The sequence below is a fragment of the Lactuca saligna genome, chromosome 8, assembly GCF_052625555.1.
Source record: "Lactuca saligna cultivar CGN05327 chromosome 8, ASM5262555v1, whole genome shotgun sequence".
NCBI classification, from domain to species: Eukaryota; Viridiplantae; Streptophyta; class Magnoliopsida; order Asterales; family Asteraceae; genus Lactuca; species Lactuca saligna.
In genome coordinates this window covers 66,400,467-66,421,135 of record NC_136424.1, presented here as the reverse complement: position 1 = coordinate 66,421,135, position 20,669 = coordinate 66,400,467, and the positions used below count along the sequence as shown (strand labels likewise).

At 35.3% G+C, this 20,669-nt stretch overlaps 2 protein-coding genes across 2 annotated transcripts; one reads left to right on the top strand and one right to left on the bottom strand.

Moving 5' to 3' along the window:
- Positions 1 to 1,402: 1,402 nt before the first annotated feature.
- On the bottom strand, positions 1,403 to 7,244 carry LOC145011941 (cullin-1-like). Its single transcript, XM_078970686.1, has 19 exons — positions 7,092 to 7,244; positions 5,958 to 6,141; positions 5,724 to 5,823; positions 5,285 to 5,470; positions 5,154 to 5,201; positions 4,874 to 5,077; positions 4,292 to 4,369; positions 4,061 to 4,150; positions 3,899 to 3,979; positions 3,755 to 3,814; positions 3,507 to 3,536; positions 3,344 to 3,430; positions 3,104 to 3,253; positions 2,971 to 3,026; positions 2,598 to 2,880; positions 2,353 to 2,496; positions 2,060 to 2,278; positions 1,813 to 1,980; positions 1,403 to 1,719 (listed from the first exon to the last, which is right to left on the bottom strand). The coding sequence occupies exons 2-19, from the start codon at positions 6,095 to 6,097 to the stop codon at positions 1,618 to 1,620; spliced, it is 2,226 nt and encodes a 741-aa protein (XP_078826812.1). The 5' UTR covers positions 6,098 to 6,141; positions 7,092 to 7,244; the 3' UTR covers positions 1,403 to 1,617.
- Positions 7,245 to 9,488: 2,244 nt separating this feature from the next.
- On the top strand, positions 9,489 to 17,167 carry LD (Homeodomain-like superfamily protein). The gene is made up of 13 exons (XM_078967205.1): positions 9,489 to 9,887; positions 10,568 to 10,595; positions 10,821 to 10,951; positions 11,078 to 11,421; positions 11,502 to 11,595; positions 11,666 to 11,759; positions 11,870 to 11,999; positions 12,094 to 12,145; positions 12,240 to 12,280; positions 12,358 to 12,434; positions 12,560 to 13,033; positions 15,385 to 15,944; positions 16,315 to 17,167. The coding sequence occupies exons 1-13, from the start codon at positions 9,708 to 9,710 to the stop codon at positions 17,005 to 17,007; spliced, it is 2,898 nt and encodes a 965-aa protein (XP_078823331.1). The 5' UTR covers positions 9,489 to 9,707; the 3' UTR covers positions 17,008 to 17,167.
- The last annotated feature ends 3,502 nt before the right edge of the window (positions 17,168 to 20,669 follow it).

The following is a 20,669-nucleotide window of genomic DNA, read 5'->3' as shown; positions in this document are numbered from 1 at the left end:
TTAATTTCGAGATTTGGATAACTACTTTAGAAGATTTAACACTAATATGTCATGTATATATACGGCTACTCTTTTGAGTCGATACAGAACATTTTCTTCAACTCTTCTTCATCTTAACAAACTCATAACTCTCTAGTCATTTAGCTTGTGTTTCTATGCTTTAATACACAATTGTCCTTTTGGATTATCCTAGACTGGATTTCCTATAAACCCAGACATATGGTGAAAATATCAGTTCGTAAAGTGAACATATGCGACTCATAAGGAATCCAGTTTCCACCATCACCATACATATATCCTCCAACACACCTTATATATAGAGAGACCTACAAGAGTCAATCATGCATACGCCCCTAGTTTAACCTTTAATAGTTGCATTAGTTGGCATGTTGTCCAAAGAAGTTCCACCTAGATCACCGTTGATAAGAGATGTATCAATTTCTTGCTTGAATCTTCTATCTCAAAAAAAACTCAGCAGAAACATAGATAAATGGCCAACCACACAAAAAAGTGAGACCACATAGATAATATGTAGATGTTTTGATAGTGGTCCTTACCATCTAATTCTGGCAACCCACAATGAGCAATAGAATAGGTATGTCTATATTTAATTATGTATCTATCTACAAACAAAAAAGGTGATAATATTTTCTTTTTCAATTGTTCATTGATGGGGATAGGAAAAAGCCAAAACAGCGTAGGCCTCCTATGAAGTGTAGCAAATTGCATGCATACTCCACAAGAACATGTCCATATTTTCAATTCAATTGCCTTAATCGAAACCCATAAACTCGTGAGAAAGGATGTTTTTAGCAATTAGCACACAACAAAAATCAAGTGAACTACCTACACTATGGACCCTCATGAATGTTTACAAAAGAGTTCATGCACTCTTTGAAAGATGTTTTGAGAAATTGAGAATGTTACGCCTTTCCTTTACGTGTTTATGGCTTTACAGTTAATGCTTCAGTGGATGGAATGGGAGAGGAGAGAAAAGTTATTCGGCAACTTACTGTTAGAAAGCAAATGAGGAGTAGCTACCTACCTTTAGGGTAGCAGTTCGCTATCTAACAAGCGGCCCTCCTTGTAGGGCTCATCGAGAGTGGACTACTTTCTCTCTTGCTTGAATGACAGCTTAATAAAAACGCCTGATTTTATCGGTCATACCAGTTATGATTTTTTATATCAAGATAGCATCTATTTATCAAATATCTATCACTTACTGCCATTACCAAATCAAGACAAGACAGTGGACTGGAATTGGAAACCAGTTGGAAGAAAGCCCAAACTATCACAACTGTTACGTGGCTAATGAATGCCTAAAAAATCAGTTGATAAAAATGGCCTTGCTCAGCATTTTCATCAAAATATCAAATTTACTTCGTCCCTAACAGATTTGAGATTTGAGATAAGAGATTTTCAATATGTCATTGTCAACTGCACATGAAGTGAAGTGATTGTCAAAGAAGAAAATATATCCACAGACCCCACCCATTCCTATCCCATTCAATGCTCACGGGGTAGTAAAAGCCAAAACAAGTAGCAGTAGCAGTAGTAGTAGTAAGCACAGAGATAACAAAACGTGATTGTGATTCACTAGCTATTCCATTGACTGGATCAGGCCAAATACTTGAACAGATTAGGGTTCTCCTTGTCTCTCTCCAAGTACTCCCGTGTGATCAAATCTTCAATCCTCTTCTTTATCGCCTTGAAATCAGGCTGCACAGATACAATCAAATCATTGCTCACTGCTTATTGCTCTCTCCAGAAATGTTTGCTTATTAATAAATATGGAAATGGAATAGACCTAACCTTGAACATGCGGCCTAGCTGCTCTACACACTCCATCACCAGCTGTTGATGACCAAGAACCTTACGCGACTTCATGATGCGAACAATGGAAGCATCTATCGCATATCGCCTGTCCTTATCAACATCCTCCACAACTTTCTTCCTCTCGTCCACAGGTGGCAAAGGAATCTGATTCACACACATCAGTCATCCACAAAAATAATTATACTATATACACATAACTAAAATGAAATGAAATCATTCGCACCCTGATCCTCCTCATCCTATCAGTGAACTTTGAATTAAAGTGGAAGGAATCGGTTTCAGCAACAGTTCTCGAGGCTGGCTCCTTGATGAGAATCTTGTACTTGGCACACGACAGTGATTGGAGTAATCTCACCACATCCTCATCAGCAAGATTTAGCTGTGTCTTGATATCCGAGTAACTTAGTCTATCTGAAGCATTGAACAGCAGCAGTGCTGCTGCCTGGAAACAAACAAACTATCAGCCACAAACACAAGCAATAAAAAATAACAAAACAACCTCCACTAAACCGTTACCTGGTATGTTCCCAAAATCAGCTCTATGGTTTTCTGATCAAATTTACCATTCACATTGCATGTCCCCAGAGAGTAAATCCAGGTCAGCTTTCTGTGTTTGGTTTTCGTCTGATAGAACTCCTTAAACACTTCAACACATTTCACCTGAAACCCAAACCCAAAAAAACAATATATCAGATCAGAGGTATCTAGAAGTATAACATGTTGATGAAACCCATGTTTGATTAATTTTTTTTTTTTTTTACCATTTCTGCAGGTAGGCTAAGATCAGAGGATTTGTAGCTTGGCCAGAAACCCGTAGTCAAAACAGTGACTGTCAGATCAATTCCAGGATTGGCAAAAGCATTACCGGAAAGGTAGTCGTTAAACTGACTGTGATTCTCCTTTGCCAATGCCAAATCCGTCACCATGCCCTCCATCTTTGATGTAAACTGTCCACCACATTGCTGTTTTAGCTTTGACAGTATCAACCTTTCGTGATCATCATTCGCACTCTTATCAAAAAGCAAACGCCGAGATAGTTTCTTTCTGCAAAAAATTTATGAATTTTTTTTCCTAAACAAGTGACAACACCACAAATGAATCTTAATCTTACTATATATATGTAGTATAACCTACCTATAAAACTCCGCGAAAAGATCTTTATCGCTGATGTAAGCAAGGAGCTTAACCACCTGTAAAATCAAAGTCCATGTCATCACAATCGCATGCCACAAACAATGTCAAATAAAAGCAAAGCAGTTAAGGCTACCTTATCCAAGGTTTCTTCAATTGCTTCATCACTCAACTTCTCACTACCCCCCTTTTTCAGGATATTGTCACAGTATGAAGCCAGAAGCTCCGCACTCGAGCAACCAGCCACAATTTTATTACAGAAAACTTCAAATGCCTCTTTTAGGGCCTAAACAAAAACCATAAACAGGGTAAATTGTTTGCTAAATCAATTAATACTGAAATAGACAAAATGATCAAAAAAGATGATAGTACTGACCTTGTGAAATAGCGTATGATTCATGAAGCAATCTGTAACATATGCCATGAACTTGTCATGCAACTCAATTATTTTCCTAACAAACACCTGAAAAATCGAAAATGTTATATATTTCTTTTTGTGGGTAATCAACAACCTCTGCATATTTTTTACACTCAATTACCTGCTCTTGTGGACCCCCAACATTCTCCGCCTGTGTAAAAAAAAACCATTTGCAAGAATTAGTCAAGCAAACATGTAATACAACAACATATTTCATTTATCTGTTTATTATAGCATTCTACTTCCAATTCTTTCCATTACAGCATTGTACTTTGAAAAATCTAGAAGATTAAATAGCATGATTGGGGTAGATTTTTCAAAGTACAATGTCTTAATAAGAAAAAGATTAAAAGTTGGGTTGAATCTTACCTTGTTACTTGCAGCCTCTTCAGCTTGTTGGACTAGAGTCATTCCTTCAGCAGTAACATGCTATCACCCCCAAAGTAACAATAACCAAATCAAATCATATCATCAGCATCAAAAGCTGAAATCTGGAAAAGGGGAAAATAATACCTGCTTGAACATATTAGCAACGGGATCTAATCCTTTGGGAATTTTAGAGAAGAGCCTATACATCCTTGACAGATCGTCCACCTGTTTGTTAATGAACATGATAATAAATTTAGATAAGGATCATGATACAGATGCTCCTTAAATATGAAAATCCTTAAATACCTTATCATCTCGAAGCAATGTACGACATCCAGAATGCTCTTTTTCAAGTAATTGACTGCTATATACCACCAACAATTCGTTTTGCACTCTCTGTAAGGGTAAAAAGAATATATATATATATATATATATATATATATATATATATATATATACAAATATCAAGTCATTAAATTAGAACAATGAAATGCCATAAACTAACTAACTCCACATAAGAATCTCAGAAAACCAAACCTCTAACAGCTTTGATTCACTGCTTGAATGCAGATAGTGAGCTACTCTTTCTTTTTCTCTTCTTAAACAATCCTCAGCCTGTGTTCAATACAAGAATTCGATCAAAAAAAATGAAATACCTACATAATACTGTAACACCAAGGGGCTATTTCTTTTTAACTAAATGAGCTTAATGGGTTAGGGACTTGATCTGGACAGAATGGCTTAATGGGTTAAGCCAGCCATAAGACTTGGTTTAATGTATTTAGATAATACATAGATACTAATCCCTTACCTAATTGCCTTCTTTTTACTCACAACTCCACTCACTCCAGAACTGATTAATATTGTAAAAAATAATGAATTTTGTTTTTTGGAATGTAACACTAAAAAGGTCCTTTAGTCTCATTCGGATGGATTATTCAGTCTAGAAAAGAAACAGACCTTATGTACGCAAAACTTTATCCAAATAGACATCATCACCTATTCAACCACTTTACTGATACAGTTCTTAATGCGAAAAAGGAATAGCCTAACAGTGACAGGAACAGTAACACAAACAGCAGTAATTTTTAACAAGAGGAAAAGCTTAACAGAAGATACCTTCAACATGTAATCAGGACATGAATCTTCCACAATCCAGTTTGATGCTTTCCGGGAATAATAACCAGCAGAATCAACAAGCATGTCAGCTTCAAAGTCTTTTTCATAGAAATCCATCTGTCCCATTCCAATCTCAACATATATACCAAGGACATTTTTCAATAATGCTCTATCAATCTGCTCTCCTTCACGTTCTTGATCAATCTGGATCACAAGCAATGTTAACTTCAACTCTACATCACCAACAGAAATTGGTGCATGAGCAAATAAAACAACTTACAAGTGCAATAACAGCATCTTTAGCTTTACCCTTAGCCTCTTCATAAACCTGTACACCAAAAAAAAATCCCATTACTTAGCAATTAAGAAACCAAAACCTGTTATTAACTATCTGTTAAAAAGAATACTAACCGATTCACGAAAACAAGTCAGACCAACTTCATTGAGTGCAGGTAGGGACCTTCGAGCAATGAAATAACGATCAAGATAATGAAAAAACCGTGAAAGCCACCTAACCATTACTTTATGATTTGCCCATCGCTTTACAAGCTCCCGCAACATGAACTCATCGTGTTTCTCTCTTAATGATGTCAATACCTTAAAAGAAAGATGTCAAATGTAGCTGTAAGAATCAATAGCAAAGGTATGTATGCCATGTATAGAATAGCATGGAGAAATCAATCTTAAGGAAGACATTCCATCTGACTTTCCATTATCTGTCACCTGCTATATGTGTGCATGATGTCTACTAATGTTTTATTTCTTTAATTGATTAATTCAAAACCACATGCTTTGTTACATACCAATAGCAATTTGTGTTGAAAGCAAAACAAAAAGAGAAGGGGGTTACCGTAGAGCCAATATAATCTTCAAAAGCTTCCTTATATTTATCATACAGCTGCTGGGAATAGTCATGAGGAGGCTTTTGAGTACACATGTTATAGATGGTGCTGTACAATAGTGACAATTTAGATTAAGTCAAAATCTTAGAAAAATTAGTAGCATAATGTAGTAAATCCATCCCAGGGGATGAGACTTTTACAGAGGTGGAAAAAGAAAAAGATAAATCTGGAGATAAGAATACGTGTAGAGCATCATGTATTCTTCTGAGCTAAACTGTGGTTCTGGAAGCCCTTCCAAAATTTTCTTCAGCTTCTGTATGCCAGTCTGCATGAAACTCCATCCTTCCTCCAACTCAATGGTCTTCATCTGGGACATCGTCATAATCACACCAGTCCTTCAGCAAGGTAGCAGCTGAAAGAGGACACCTGTTCCACCAGAAAGCAATAACACAATCTCATAATAGATCACATGAAATTTCAATAGTGACAGTTATAACAAAAATAAAAGACTATCCATGATCCATCCATCCAAACCTTTGTGGGATTACAGATTCCTTTGCAATGTGCTATGACAGCCTAATTATTCACCTTCCTTGATGATTTATCTTAGTGAGAGGTGGTTTCTCTTTCTAAAGAGCATAACAATGCATTTACCACCTTAACTGGTGGAATAAATTGATTGAGAAGCACATCAACAAGAAGATATGTTTCAAACAGATAATGAGCTGGAAAGTGGGTTTAAGATCAAACAGTTCTGCTAAATGGAAGTTTGTAGGCCATATTAGAGTGAATAAACTATAATAAACCCCAAGTCCATACACTTGGGTAAATAATTCAAGAAATTTCTGAAACAAAATATAGTTTCATAAAGTCTTTTTTGCCTAAAACATTGTAAAAAGAAAAAATACAAACAGTTATACTGAGACACTGCTAGGGCACTACCTCACATATACTGTTGTTTTGCGATAAAACAACAAACAAGATAATAGAGAGGAAACGGTGTTGATAGTCTTTTAAACGTTTATGAACAAATATATCAGAAGCTATGTAGGTGTGTGCCCCAACCATTCATACATATATAGCATCCTCAACATCCTTAATGTTTGTACAGATATAAAACCCAAACCCCAAGCCCACAAACAATTATTCAAGTCAAACCCTAGTTTACTTCGGGACATATTTTCTGCAATAATATTATATCTACGACAGACAAGCAGAGCAATCAACCTCCACAAATCAGAGCAAATAAAACAAAATCTCCAACAACGAAATAAAAACGCGTTTCCGATGAGGACTGTGAAATCGAATTACGACGATGCATAATGATTGCTCGGAATCATGAAGTAAGTTTACAGAGTAATGATCTCGATAAGTACCTGAGATTTTACGATACGACGGAGGGGAAAAATCTGAGATCAAAAATCTTAGTGCATCGTAAAAAGGTTTTCGTCGATTCGTCGATAGAGAAGCAAAGAGGAATCAATTTCGTAGGCGGAGTCCACCCTGCTTTGTTGTTTAATTTTTCTGGTACAAAATTGTCATTATATAACTCTAGATATTTAGCCGCCTGACGGTGGGATTTTTTTTTTTTTTTTTTAATTTTATTTCCTAATAAGCGGTATTAGAGCGTCGCATACGGAAAGAAGTTTAAAAGTTCAATTATCCAACATCGAGATTTTAGGTTAGCATTTATCTCAATTATTTGTTTGGCTGATTTTTTTTCCATGTATATTCGAGATTTGTGATTCTTATTTAAATTTTGATTTATATATTCAAATAGCTTAAAAACACATATCATAAATATATCTCATCAAATAAATTTAATATAAAAAAAAAAATCATATTCGATTAAATCGACCCAAGAATATGAACATACATATAGAAGAGAGATATCTTTGATGGAAATAAGAATAAAACTAAGACACAATAAACTTAAAAACCTTTATAATAATTTAGTTAAAAAAAAATTATCATTGATTTGTTTTATTAATAAGGAGAAGGTTAATTGTTTTAGTTATCATCATACAACGAATGAGAAGGCAAACGAGCAACAAGTTGCGCCGCAAAGCCCTTTTGTATGGTAAAACCAATTTTTTAAAAAACTACATTCATAGATCTAGGGGATATTAACATGGTTATGCATAATCCGTTGTAGTCTACTAAGAAGCTCAACTGCATCCGGCGCAAGGAAACCAGAAGTATCAAATGTAAATGGTATGAACACGTGCTGATTTTTCATGCAACGTTTCTCATGTTTGGTGACCTTGCAAGTAGCAGCTTTTAATCCAGTTTGTCCCGCTGTAAAACCCCCGGCCCTCAAACTTACGAAAGGGGATACCCCTGTAAGGTCCATACATGTGTGTTTCCCTCCAACCCATCCAAAAATCAAAACATCAACCGGTCTAAGGGTTGACTTGCCTTCTGTCGGGTCAGTTAGGAAATTCACAGGAGCCTCTTTCTTGGCGGAAACTCCGGCACGCTTACATATGTCGACCAAAACATCCCTAACCATATTGTGTCTGGATTTGAACCCTGGGAGTTCTTTGCAATGAACTGCATGCTCGCCGAAATAGTCCAAACATGCCTTGCGGCACACCGATATATCCCATCGGCTGGGAATATTGGAATCATGAGTCGATATCTGAAGATGGTATGATACTCCGCTTGAGACATATGTTGGCCAAGCTCATCTATAGGGACAACTAGAAGAAAATATTTAGCATGTGGTGCACGTAAACACTGGAAAATTGTTTTCTGTCGAGCCGTCGTATTGAAATTCATTTCCATATCTTGGATAATTTTACTAAAAATGGCACTCGCCAGTGTATTCTGGGATAGGGGGGCGGTGTCCTTAGTAGTAAAACTGCTAAAGTCAATGTCCGAAAGCTTGTTACGAAGAGAATCTAAGGCACAAGCATAATCAGAATCCATACCATAATTGTCGCTATCCCATAAGATGTGGTATTGCAATACCCAAGATTGGGCCCTTGAGGCAACAAAAGAATATGAGGTAGCCTCTACTGCCGATTATAGACCCAAACCACCAAACTGAATGGGTAGGGAAGCAAGTCGCCACTGTAAGTCGCCAAAGAAGGGGCCACCAAAAATCACAATGTCCTCAATCGCCCCGTGTAATCCATTATTGAAGAACGTCGCCTCCTCCATGTGAAAGGGTTAGCACGTCCTCATCCCAAATAAAAGTTTAGCAATACTCATACAATACCGAAGTAGAAGGAGCTCACTCTGTGGGGTCGGACAATTGTGGAAGAATACGCGTCAAATTCACAACGCTTTCAACTCTCTTTATGACTAAGTTGCTAATGAAACTAGCATCTCTGCTAACAGCTCCCCCGAGAAGTTTCACCCCCAATGGAGGCCTCCCGATGCCAACCGGGAATAGCCCCTCACGCAGCTTCCTTCCACACGATGGTCAAAAGAGCTCGGTTTTCTTGATATTTAACTAAAGGCCCAATTGTGGGCCAACAACCTTAATGATGTCTAAGGCTTTTGCCATCTCCTCAGAATCTCCAATAAGTGTGCCATCATCCAGGCACCATGCATGGAGAATAAACTTGCAATTATCTCTAATATCATGCAAGAGTGGGTGCAACACAAGGGCAAAAAGAAGTGGTCTCAATGGGTCTCCTTGTTGAACTTCAATAGAAGACCAAATATGTACGTCCCGGATATAACATTGATGTTTGACCATATAGGAATCTGCCAAGAATGAAATATAATTATAATGTTCCAAATAAATATTATAATGTAAATGGCATTCCGTTGTAGTGACCCCCGGATGGTGGGTATACCCACATTCCCGTATCCGGCCCCTCGTCTTTGTATCGCGAAGGATGCACGTTCCCAAAACAAACCGTTCTCTTCCAAACCCTAACCCTAATCCTCGACACTTCTCATCGATCAACATCAATCTCGCACCATAACCCAAATTATTCTCGTAATCATGTTGATCTAGCTCGGTGAATTAATAAGAGATGGCGATATCGAACGCGAATCATCAGCTCGCTCTGGTAGTACCGTCGAACACGACAACGTCGTATGAGGGGCTGTTGGAATCTCAGAAAGAACTATTGAGCAAACAGATCTGTGAGCTGCAAAACATCGTTTCAAGGCAATGCAAACTTACCGGCGTCAACCCTCTCTCTCAAGAAATGGTGCGTGGGAACTCGAATTTTTGTTCGTCTTATAACAATAATTCATGTGATAGGGCTTCAATTGTTTTAATTAGGGGTTGCATCTGTACATACACCGCACATGGCTCAAAAGCAGTAAATTAGGCGTCACTTGTTAAAAGAATACTTTATCGAGATATGAATTATAAGTATTTTCTATTTTTGGAGTTCCTAATTTATATTTTCAGATGTCAGCTGGTAAGTACTGTTAGTGTTAGACTTTACAGGGGAGAGAAAACGGGTAATTGAATTTAGGAATGAACTTGAGATGATGTTTCTGTAGCACAGAGGACAGGGTGGTGGTAATGTTTGACACTTAGTTCAATTGAGAACAAGGTTGCAGGTGAACCAAATTCACCAAATAGATGTATTTGTTTTATTGCATGGTTAGCCTCTTGTTTATACACGGAGGAGTGCTGTGCAATGGACTTTTGCTTTCAACTTTTCAAGTAGATCTGTTATGTTCATAAGGGTAGAGTCTGCACTATAGAGCTCTATAGAGATTGCAACTGCAATGCAATTTTTTAGTTAGCAAAGAAATACTAGCAACCAGTTGTAAACTTAAATTTACTTTTGTTGTATACATATCCCAAGCACCGAGTTATCTTTTGACAGTATATATTGTATGTGTGCTGATCATGTGTCTTGCGATATGATTGCAGGCAGCTGGTGCTCTTTCAATTAAAATTGGTAAGCTGCATAACCTTCCTAGATGCTATTGATTTTGATCCAACATTTTTTTTTGTACACTGTTGTCTTCTAAAATTTAAACCTATCTGGTCCTTCTATACTGTTTTAAAGTTATTAACTATTAAAAGGTTCATGTACAGGCTTATAGCAGACTAGTAGTATTAAGAGGTCTGCAGGAGCGTGCAATGACATTTAGTGTGCCTTTCTTTTTGTTCTATTTTTCAGGGAAAAGACCCAGGGATCTACTGAACCCAAAAGCAATAAAATACATGCAATCAATTTTCTCTGTCAAAGATGAAATCAGCAAGAAGGAAATCCGAGCAATTAGTGCTCTTTTTGGTTTAACAGCAACACAGGTTTCTGTTTAGTTTCCCAGTTATCTTTATTTTTTGTTTACCCATCCAAGCATATAAGTTCCCATTTAAAGTAGTTTGTATCATCCAAACCCATAATAATTAATTCAACTTATTCATAATTCTAAGGTGAGGGACTTCTTTACTAGTCAACGCTCGAGAGTTCGGAGATTTATCCGCATATCAAGAGAGAAGGCAAACCAATCTTCTGAATGTGTGCAAAATCAAGATGGGCCATTGAGCTCTAATGTGGACCCACTTAATCACCCTGTTCCATTGAACTCTGTGGGTCCATCCAGTGTTGAAGCACCTTCATGTTCCACCCAAGATGAAGTGTTACCTGATACAGATGACTCGGATAAGTATTTTACAGCCAATATTTTTAGTCTGATGCGGAAAGAAGAAACCTTTTCTGGACAAGTCAAATTGATGGAATGGATCTTGCAGATACAAAATCCTTCAGTGCTCTATTGGTATTCATATATTTATCATCCACTTCATTATCTGTTGAGTAGAAACTTCATGGTCTAATCATCCTTTCATGAAACTACAGGTTTCTAACAAATGGAGGTGTGATGATTTTAGCTTCGTGGCTGAGTGAAGCAGCAATCGAAGAACAAACCAGTGTTCTTCATGTCATTCTTAGGGTACATATATTGTCCAAGATCTTGTTTACAATGTAACATTTATTTCATCTACTGATGGAGCCATGTTTAGGTTCTTTGTCACCTGCCATTACATAAAGCTCTTCCAGCACACATGTCAGCCATATTGCAAAGTGTCAATAAACTTCGGTTTTACAGGGTATCAGGTGTGTTTTCTTTGGTTGGTGCTGTCAAATTTATATGTTTGTGAACAAAGTAAGACATTGTGTGTTTGCTCTTTTGTTATTTGAATCTCATTATCTGATTTGAAGACCAGATGTCTCAAACAGGGCAAAAAGTCTGTTGTCTAGATGGAGCAAAATGTTTGCAAGAAGCCAAGCCATGAGAAAACCCAATGCCAACATTTCCGCAGTTGATGCACAAAATGAGATATTGCTGAAGCAAAGGCAAGCACATCTTTCTATCTCTCCGTGTTTTTTTTAGGTGCCTAATTATTTTCCATGGTTTTTATATTCATTGTTGTTTTATGATCTTGTATAGCATTGGTGAAATTATGGAAAATGAATCTTTCCACTCAAGAATTGAGAACCCTGTGAGTTCAAGTCTTGAAACTGTTTATTCTTGCGAAAAAAAGCTTAGTTGCATCGTACAGTTGTTAACCTCTTAAAACATATTTTCTTAAATAGGCAGCGATATATTCATTGCTAGAGAACTCTGAAAACTCAAGGTATGAAGCATTTGTATACATTCAGACTCGAGGGCTTTTCAACAATAAATCTTGATTATCCCATTTCATACATACAGGTCACAGTCGATCAAATTGCTCGCATCACCATCCGATGACTCAAATATGAAGCTTCTTAAAGGCGTATCTTCATCTCGTATCCTTGTGGTTATATGCATTTTTCCATGGAGACCAACAGCATTAGAAAAAAAATTACCAATTTGACCCTAAGTAATTTAATTTTATGTGTGAAACTAAGTTATCGCCTTAACTATGTTTTAGATGGCAAAGAACGCAGGAAAGTACAGCTGGTGGAGCAGCCCGGCCAAAGAGCAGGTGGGCGGGGCCCACAGGTTACAAGGTTGTTTCCTTCAGCACAGGGACGTCCACTTTCGGCTGATGATATACAGAAAGCCAAAATACGGGCTCAGTTCATGCGTAGTAAGTACGGGGAAAGTTACGTGGGCTCTCACCCTCACGTGAAAACTGAAGTTCCTCGGGTGTTGATGTCTGCCACCTCATCATCTTCATCTTCATCATCTAAAGCTCCTGTGCATCCTAAAGTTGAGGAACATGCTACTTCCTCTTCTAGCATGGTGACTCCTTTAGCAGCTAAGCCTAAGACCCCTCATGTTCAGGTTCAGCCTAAAGTTGATGAGGAAAAGAAGGAGCTAGTAAAGAATGAAGTGCAGGAGGTGGAGGAACCTGCGTGGAAGAAGTGCAAGAGCTTACTCATATCATGGGTGAATCCACCAGGTATAAAACTCACTTTCAGATTTTTTTATTTATTTATATATATATATTTTTGGGAGCTGGCTGTGTGCAGGTTCAATTGCGAATTCGTTGTGCTTCTTTCTGTTCATGGTCGAAAGACACTTTAAAATAGAACCCAAAAAATGGACTAATTATAATGAATAAAGCAATCCTTAATTACAAAATTCGTTTTCTGGTTACCGATTTTTTATGGATATGGTACAATAGTTTCATTGAATGCTTTTTTCTGTTCCTCTAAATCTATAATGATATTTGGTCATGCTTTTAATCCTTGTGAAATCCATAAATATGACCATTTTACCTTCAAATTCGACCAAAACCCATAAAATTTAAAACTAAAACATAAATCTAAATCCAAACTAGCAAGGATGGTTCAGTTCTTTACAATACTATCTAATTAATATAAGTAAGATTAGTAGTTAGTTTATTGACAAGGGGAAGAACAGTTGAGGTTGATGCCCAAGGTGGAAGGAGTTGAAAGTGGGTTGTGCAGCAATTGGGTTGGGGGCAAAATCGTCTAACTAACCCAGGGACTGAAAGCCTGATCAAGCATATCATTACGGGACAGAAAAAGCAAGACCACACCAATAAAAAATAATAAAACAATGGACTTTTTTTTTTTTGGGTGCAAGTCAATAAATTAGTTTTAAGAGATTGCAGGAGTTGGATATTGTTTGGGTAATTTTTGACAAATTAAACCTGTTTGACTTTTTGCTATGTTTTTTAAACTTTGTCCATGTGACTGTAACCCGTTGGCGATAAAAATCACCACCAAACTAAGTCAAATTGTTTCTTAGCTAAAATGAACAAATTTTAAACAAATTATTCATGAATAAAGTACTTGCAAGTGCGTTTCTGTTACTGTAGCATATAACTTATATTCGAAGTTAACAAACTGGTATCTCATCATCCAGTTCCATGGAGGGTACAAAAGAGACTAGCACTTTATATATAATTCCATCAAACTGCCACAGGATTTTCATTTTATGCCCTATGAAACTTTACAAAATGAAGATATATCCAGGTTTAGCATGATCAAAAAATGTCCAGTGTATTCAAACAATCAGGGTAGGGTGTTTTTAGTTGTGTCGCTGGTATTTCATATGCTGTTTTAGCTCTTATTTATTTATTTATTTATTATTTCAACATAAAAAACATAATATTAGAAATGCCATCACAGTACAAGATTTGTACAACCAACCAATTGATAAGACATGCGATTTGTAATAATCAACTTGTACATAACAGTTGACCCAATTCAAATATTTGTTCTCCTAGTATGTACGAGGTTCTTATGTGAGATGCTCTATAGACTAGAGATATGGGGTGGTGCTTTCTGATGTCACTCTATTGGCTGTTGAATGTACAGTTTGGTTTTGTTTGTCACTTTTTGATCAAAATACTTTATTAAGATTATCAATTGATCTTCAACTAATATAATTAGACGACATTATATGCATAGTTTTCACTAAGGAATAGAATATTTATTACTTACAGAATTTAATCTAAACAATGAGCAAGATGTGAAATTCACATGTGTGTGTGTGTGTGTGTGCAATTCCCATAAAACGAGTGAGGAAGATAAAGACAAACCTGTCTTGAGTGAATTTGTCAAAAACGTTATTTGTGAAGGATAATAATTGAAAACAAGACCCTTGCAGTTGTATAATTTTTTGAAAAGTGATTTCAATTTGAAAGAAAAAAGACCTAGGAAAGACAGCAGGCGTCACCTGGAGTTTAGAATCCTAAGATCATTCCATTTTTACTTGCAAATTGCAACATGAATCTCTCACGTTTAGAATCCTAAGATCATCAAATATGGATGCAGTGTATACATTTACTTGGCATGTAAAAATTGGCTTAATTCACGTGGATTGGAAGTCACTAATTGTTTGTGTCCCAACACAATCATATCAGGGGCATATTTGTCCATGCATAACTGACTACCCTAGTAGACAGGGTGTTGGGATGGACAAGTGCTCTGTCTCGAGTCTGATAGTATTCATGAATTTGTTATTTCTTTCATTCTTTAACTGAGCTGCCTGTAATCATTGTTAGTTAGCCTAAAAAATTTTGAGCTGTCTTGTGTGGCGTGGCATGCTTTCATTTTCATGTAGAAACAATCCATTGGTTTATACGATTCAAGAAAAGAAAACAATGTTTGTGAACTCGGTTGTCCTTTGTTTTTTCTGATCTACGGAAAAAATTAAAATGGATAAAACAAACAAATTAAAAAAGAAAGAGCAGGCAATATAATAATTTTCATTCATCAAGTCTTGAAACCTAGAAGAGTTTTGGGAAAGTTGCTCACTATTTATTGTGTACGTATGCAGAAATGAAGATGAATAAGGAGTGGAGTGTGTGTTATGGAGAGAACAGCAAAGAAGTCGAGGTCCAAAACAAACGAATGAAACGTGAAAAAGAAGTTTTTTACAACACAAATCTTGAAATCCCAGCAAATCCCAAAGAACCATGGGACCGAGAAATGGACTACGATGATTCCCTAACACCCGAAATCCCAACTGAACAGCTTCCTGATGAAGACGATGAGAATATGAAAATGGTAACCCAGGAACCCACACAAACAGAAGCTGTTACAATATCTGAAAATAACAAGCTGAGCAGCATCGGTCCGGATCTTGAACTGTTGGCAGTGTTGCTTAAGAACCCACAGATTGTGTTTGCATTGACGGCTGGTCAAGGTGGGAGCTTGAGCAATGCACAAATGGTGAAGCTTCTTGATGCCATGAAAGCCAATGCGGCTTCTGGTGGCTCCATTGATAGCCTTGTTAGCGGCTTATTAGTTGATGAACCACACAAAACCAAAACAGAGGAGAAGAGGGTGGTTGAAGTATCTCTACCATCTCCAACTCCATCAACCAACCCTGTAACGGTGCGTCAATGTCAACTATATAATAAAAAAACATTATCATGTTTTGTACAAATCCATAATGGTTTATATAATTATCGACCCATTTTCTCCTCCCTCTCTCTCTCTTTTTTTAAATCTTCCGGAAGACCTTACAATCGAGAACGAATATGCTTGATAACGCCTGTGAATTTGTTTGAAAAATAATGGGTTGAAATTAATTGCACAATAATTGATTTGGTAACAAAGAAAGATCGATGCGTAAGGTTCCTCCATTTTGGTTGTGGGATAGTAATAAACCGGGATAATATTTCATTAAAACAAAAATATAATATAAGTTCAAACGGTTTAGTTTATGGTTTGCTGATTGGTTGGTTTTGTTTTGGTTTATCAGAGTGGAATTGGATGGCGGGCGGGGGCGGAAAGTGGTAAAAATCAGTTTAGTTCCCGACAAAGTGTGACGGTTAATGGTGACGCTTACCCCATTCCACGTGTCCATTTTCAAGAAACCAGTTTGCTGACTCACCAACAATTACATGCAAATGCTCCGATTACGCATCATCAAAGATTCACCGATGTGGTCCCTGACCAGAGAAACATTCCGGCACCAAGTAATTTGACCCAACAGGCAACTTCTTCTCAGAGAAACATTCATGGAGTGAACACGTCTTCTAATGCTTACTTTTTACCCGGTGTGGGTGGGTCGCATGCATGGGCGGGGCAGGAGAGTCCATATGCTCCGGCTGATCATAGTAGTACAAACTACAATGCATATGGTACAAGAGAGGCGGGTCCGGGTCCGGGTCCGGGTCCTTCGTGGGGGAGAAACAGCAACAGTGGAGGATATCATCCTCGTGGGTTTGATTCATGGAGCCCCGAGGAGAGTCCGGTTAGGTCTCGTGAATATGATGAGAGGGAGAGGGAGAGGGAGAGGGAGGATCATAGCCGGAGGAGCTATGGTTATAATTACAGTAATAATAGGCCAGAAATGTTGAGAATGCAAAATGAGCATTCTAGGTCTAGAGACCGGGGTGGTGCTGGTGGTGGCCGGAATGAAGCTTCAAGGTGGCGGGTTAGGAGGAGATAGATCATCTCCGATTATTGTTGGGTTGATGGACGTTTTCAGTTTTGATTCTAAAAAGAAAAGAAAACAAACAAACAAAATTGACAACTAAAATCTTGTAGCTTCTTTTTTCTTAATTCTATTACGTCACACCCAAAACAAATGAAATACAAGTTAGTCTCAAGTGTTTTGGATGAACAACCGCAAAAAACTTCAAAACAAAACCAAAATTAATATTTTTTATTTTATTTTATTTTATTTTTAAAACAATTGCTGTAACCAGCTACGAGTGCTTTACAGTTTACATTTCACCATTTTCACCACAAAACAAAACATTGAATAATATCAAAACCAAACACCTCAATCGGAAATAACGAGCTTTTCTGAATATATATATATATATATATATATATATATATATATATATATATATATATATATATATATATATATATATATATATATTAGCCGTTACCCGCGCACAGCGGCGGGGACAAATAGCTTCTTTCAACGATATTTTTTTAAAGAAAAATGTTATGTTCCAAAAGAAAGTTCATGTCGTGGGTGAGAGGAAGGGCGGTAGTCGTGATAGTGGTTGATTGAAGGCGAAAGGAGGCAGAGCGGCTGTGGTGGTGGTGGTTATACTGTCTTGGTTACTGGTTAGGGTTCTTCGAGAGAGTGTGCGTATATTTCTTACTTTGAAGGGATTACGAAGATAGATATTATGAGATTGTTTGTTATCAATGTGAGAGAAGAGATCCTCTATAAATTGTTGACATTGACCGCTTCAAATGATTGAAGTGTTGAGATTGACGGGTTCAATTTGCAAATGAATTCTTCTATTAATTTGATACGAGATTTTTAAGGGATAAAGGATATGGTTAAATTTTTAATATTATTATATTATAAATGGGTTGTACTTCAAGCTTTAATAGTTTGGACGTTTTAAAAAAATAATATTATTATATTCAATCTATTTATAGAAATAATTAGATTTCTTTTATAAGTAGTATATATATATATATATATATATATATATATATATATATATATATATATATATATATATATATATATATTTTAAATCGACAAATGAATCACATCTAAACCTAAACTACTCCATAATTTTACTATGGCCATGATGGGTTCATATTACCACGGGACTCGAACCTTCGAATTCAAACACCTGATACCTTAGGCTTGAATCGTTTAGCTACAGTTCCTAACGCACTTTAGCTACAATGTTATCTTTCTTTTTGGTCCATGTAGTTCTCAAATAGTTATAAATGGTACCTGTTTGAGAAAAAACTACAGAAATAATCCATATTATTTACTTTTTTAGAATTTGGACCTATGATAGGCCATCCAGCTTTTAGATATTTCCATTTGGGCATTTTTTTTATTTGTTCTTTGAGTTTGGTCTAAACTTTTTTTATAAAAAAAAATGGCAACTTTATTTTTATATGTTTTTAAAACTAGGCTTGTTTTGAAAAAACTTCTTTTACAGCTATGTTTTTACAAGTTCATTTTTACAAAATTATTAAGTTTACATATTTGTTGTTACGTATATTCTTATTAAAAAATTTCCTTTATAAATTTTTTTTTTTAATTTGTTTTCAATTTTTATAAATATTCATTTTCATGTATGTAAGCTTCCAAAATATATAAAGACTACTTTCTTTTAGAGTTGTCATTATTTTTTAGAACTAATTTTTCAGAACTTAAAAATATCAAGTAGCCGATTTTATATTTTAAAAGGATAACAAACTTTCTTTTTTTTTTTTTTTTTAAATTTCGTTACTTGCTATCTCGGATATAATAGGTCACCCCACTTCTAAATTTTACATTTTTTGCTTAGATTTAAATTTTTATTGCAAATTTGGTCATAAATTAAATTTTTGTTAAGAATTCGTCCAAATTTAGTTTTCTACGTATATATTTTCCTACAAGTTTTTAAATATTTTTTACACAGATTTATAAGTTTTTTTTAAGTTAATAATAATATTTTTTCAACTTTTACATTGCTTCATACATTAACAAACCAAATTTTCTCGATGATTGTACGACCCTTGGATTTGATGAAATAATAAATATGGTTTAAAATCAAAGGAAATAATAAAACATTGATTAGTCGTTTAAAATCAAAGGAAATAATAAAACATTGATTAGTCGTTTAATCTATTTTTTTTTTTTCCAGATTTCATCAAATTCAATTCAAGTGTACACAATCAACTAAAAAATTGGTTTGCTAACCCATGAGGCAATGCAAAAGTTGGAAAACAAATTAAGAAATACGAATTTTCTTAACAAAATATTAAGGTTAGATCAAATTTAAAATCTGGACAAAAATATAAAATTTGAAAAAAAAAAAAAAAAGTGAGCTATTTAACCTATACAAAAGTTAACCATAAGAAGAAATGAGTTGGTTACCATTTTAAAACATAAAAATATTTACTTGACAACTTTAAAATATTCTAAAAACTTAGTTAATAAAAAATATTGATAATTTTTAAATACTCATTTTCCACGAACCAATATATTTTTTTATTTATAATTTTACATAATTCTACTTAAATTATATGTTGTTATAGTCAAGGGGGTTTTCATATTACAATACTATAGCATTGTATGTGTTTGTCATTGTGTGTGACCATGTTTTTATATGTGATTGTATTTGTGTGTATGGATGTGGTATAAACAAAAACAAAAAGTACATTATTGTTGCTACTACTAAGTATGGATGTGTCAAAAACAAAAACAAAAAGTACTTTATTATTAAACAAAATGTACTATAAAAATGGGTCAAAATATCAATTATATACCCGTAAACACAAAAATTGAATTTAAGTAATATTAATCATGGTTGTCAAAATCACAATCCTAATTGTAAGATCATACGATCCTATGTATAAAAAACATGTCAAATCATAAACAAATCGTAAAATATGACTAAATTTTATTTCTTTTACTCTTGACAAATTACCGTTTATCATTATGTTCTAACATATGACTAAAATTTGAAGGTGTTATAACTTTTAAACGAAAAATTGAATGTTTGAAATATTTTTCGTATTTTAAAATTATAAATTAAAATTATGTTTTATTGTGGGGTTTTAGGTCGTATTTTCAAAACCCTATATATAACGTGGAGATTCGGTGGTAGTAGAACCTTTATATTATTATAGATTATGGTTTAATATCCACAAAAAATACATCTTGGACTATGTAGGATTTTAGGGTGGTTGAACTCAGTCGAAAATGTGATTTCTTTGAGCGAATCGACTTTGAACTTAAGATACAGTGGTACAAAGTGCTTCTCTTTCAGACCCTTTCGAAGGTGAGTGTAAGCAAAGTTCTAACTAAAATCAATATGGTTAGTTGGTTACATAACAAAAGATCATTACTATTAAAAGAAGGTATAAAAAATAACTAACTGAACTGAATCAATAAGATTGGAAAAAAGCATATAGAAAGGACAACAAATCTTAAAAAAAGGAGTAGGCCCCAACTTACAAAAAACTCCAAGAATACATTTAACTTTTATTAAAGAGTTGATAAGCTATGTAAACTTTCTTTAAAAAAAAATCAGTTTAAAAATCAAGCAAACATCTGTTAGTTTTAATAACGACAAAAAATTACATCAGTAATAATAAATAAATAATGCAAAATGCAGAGATTAAACAAAG

What these genes read in the sequence shown, in the direction of transcription:
- LD (XM_078967205.1), top strand. Translation starts at nt 9,708, where the DNA reads ATGGCGATATCGAACGCGAATCATCAGCTCGCTCTGGTAGTACCGTCG. An exon ending in TTCTTCATGTCATTCTTAGG is followed by an intron (nt 11,596 to 11,665) that starts GTACATATATTG and finishes AGCCATGTTTAG; the next exon opens with GTTCTTTGTCACCTGCCATT. An exon ending in GAGATATTGCTGAAGCAAAG is followed by an intron (nt 12,000 to 12,093) that starts GCAAGCACATCT and finishes GATCTTGTATAG; the next exon opens with CATTGGTGAAATTATGGAAA.
- LOC145011941 (XM_078970686.1), bottom strand. Translation starts at nt 6,097, where the DNA reads ATGACGATGTCCCAGATGAAGACCATTGAGTTGGAGGAAGGATGGAGT. An exon ending in GTCCTGATTACATGTTGAAG is followed by an intron (nt 4,370 to 4,873) that starts GTATCTTCTGTT and finishes TATTGAACACAG; the next exon opens with GCTGAGGATTGTTTAAGAAG. An exon ending in TTGCTAATATGTTCAAGCAG is followed by an intron (nt 3,815 to 3,898) that starts GTATTATTTTCC and finishes TGGGGGTGATAG; the next exon opens with CATGTTACTGCTGAAGGAAT.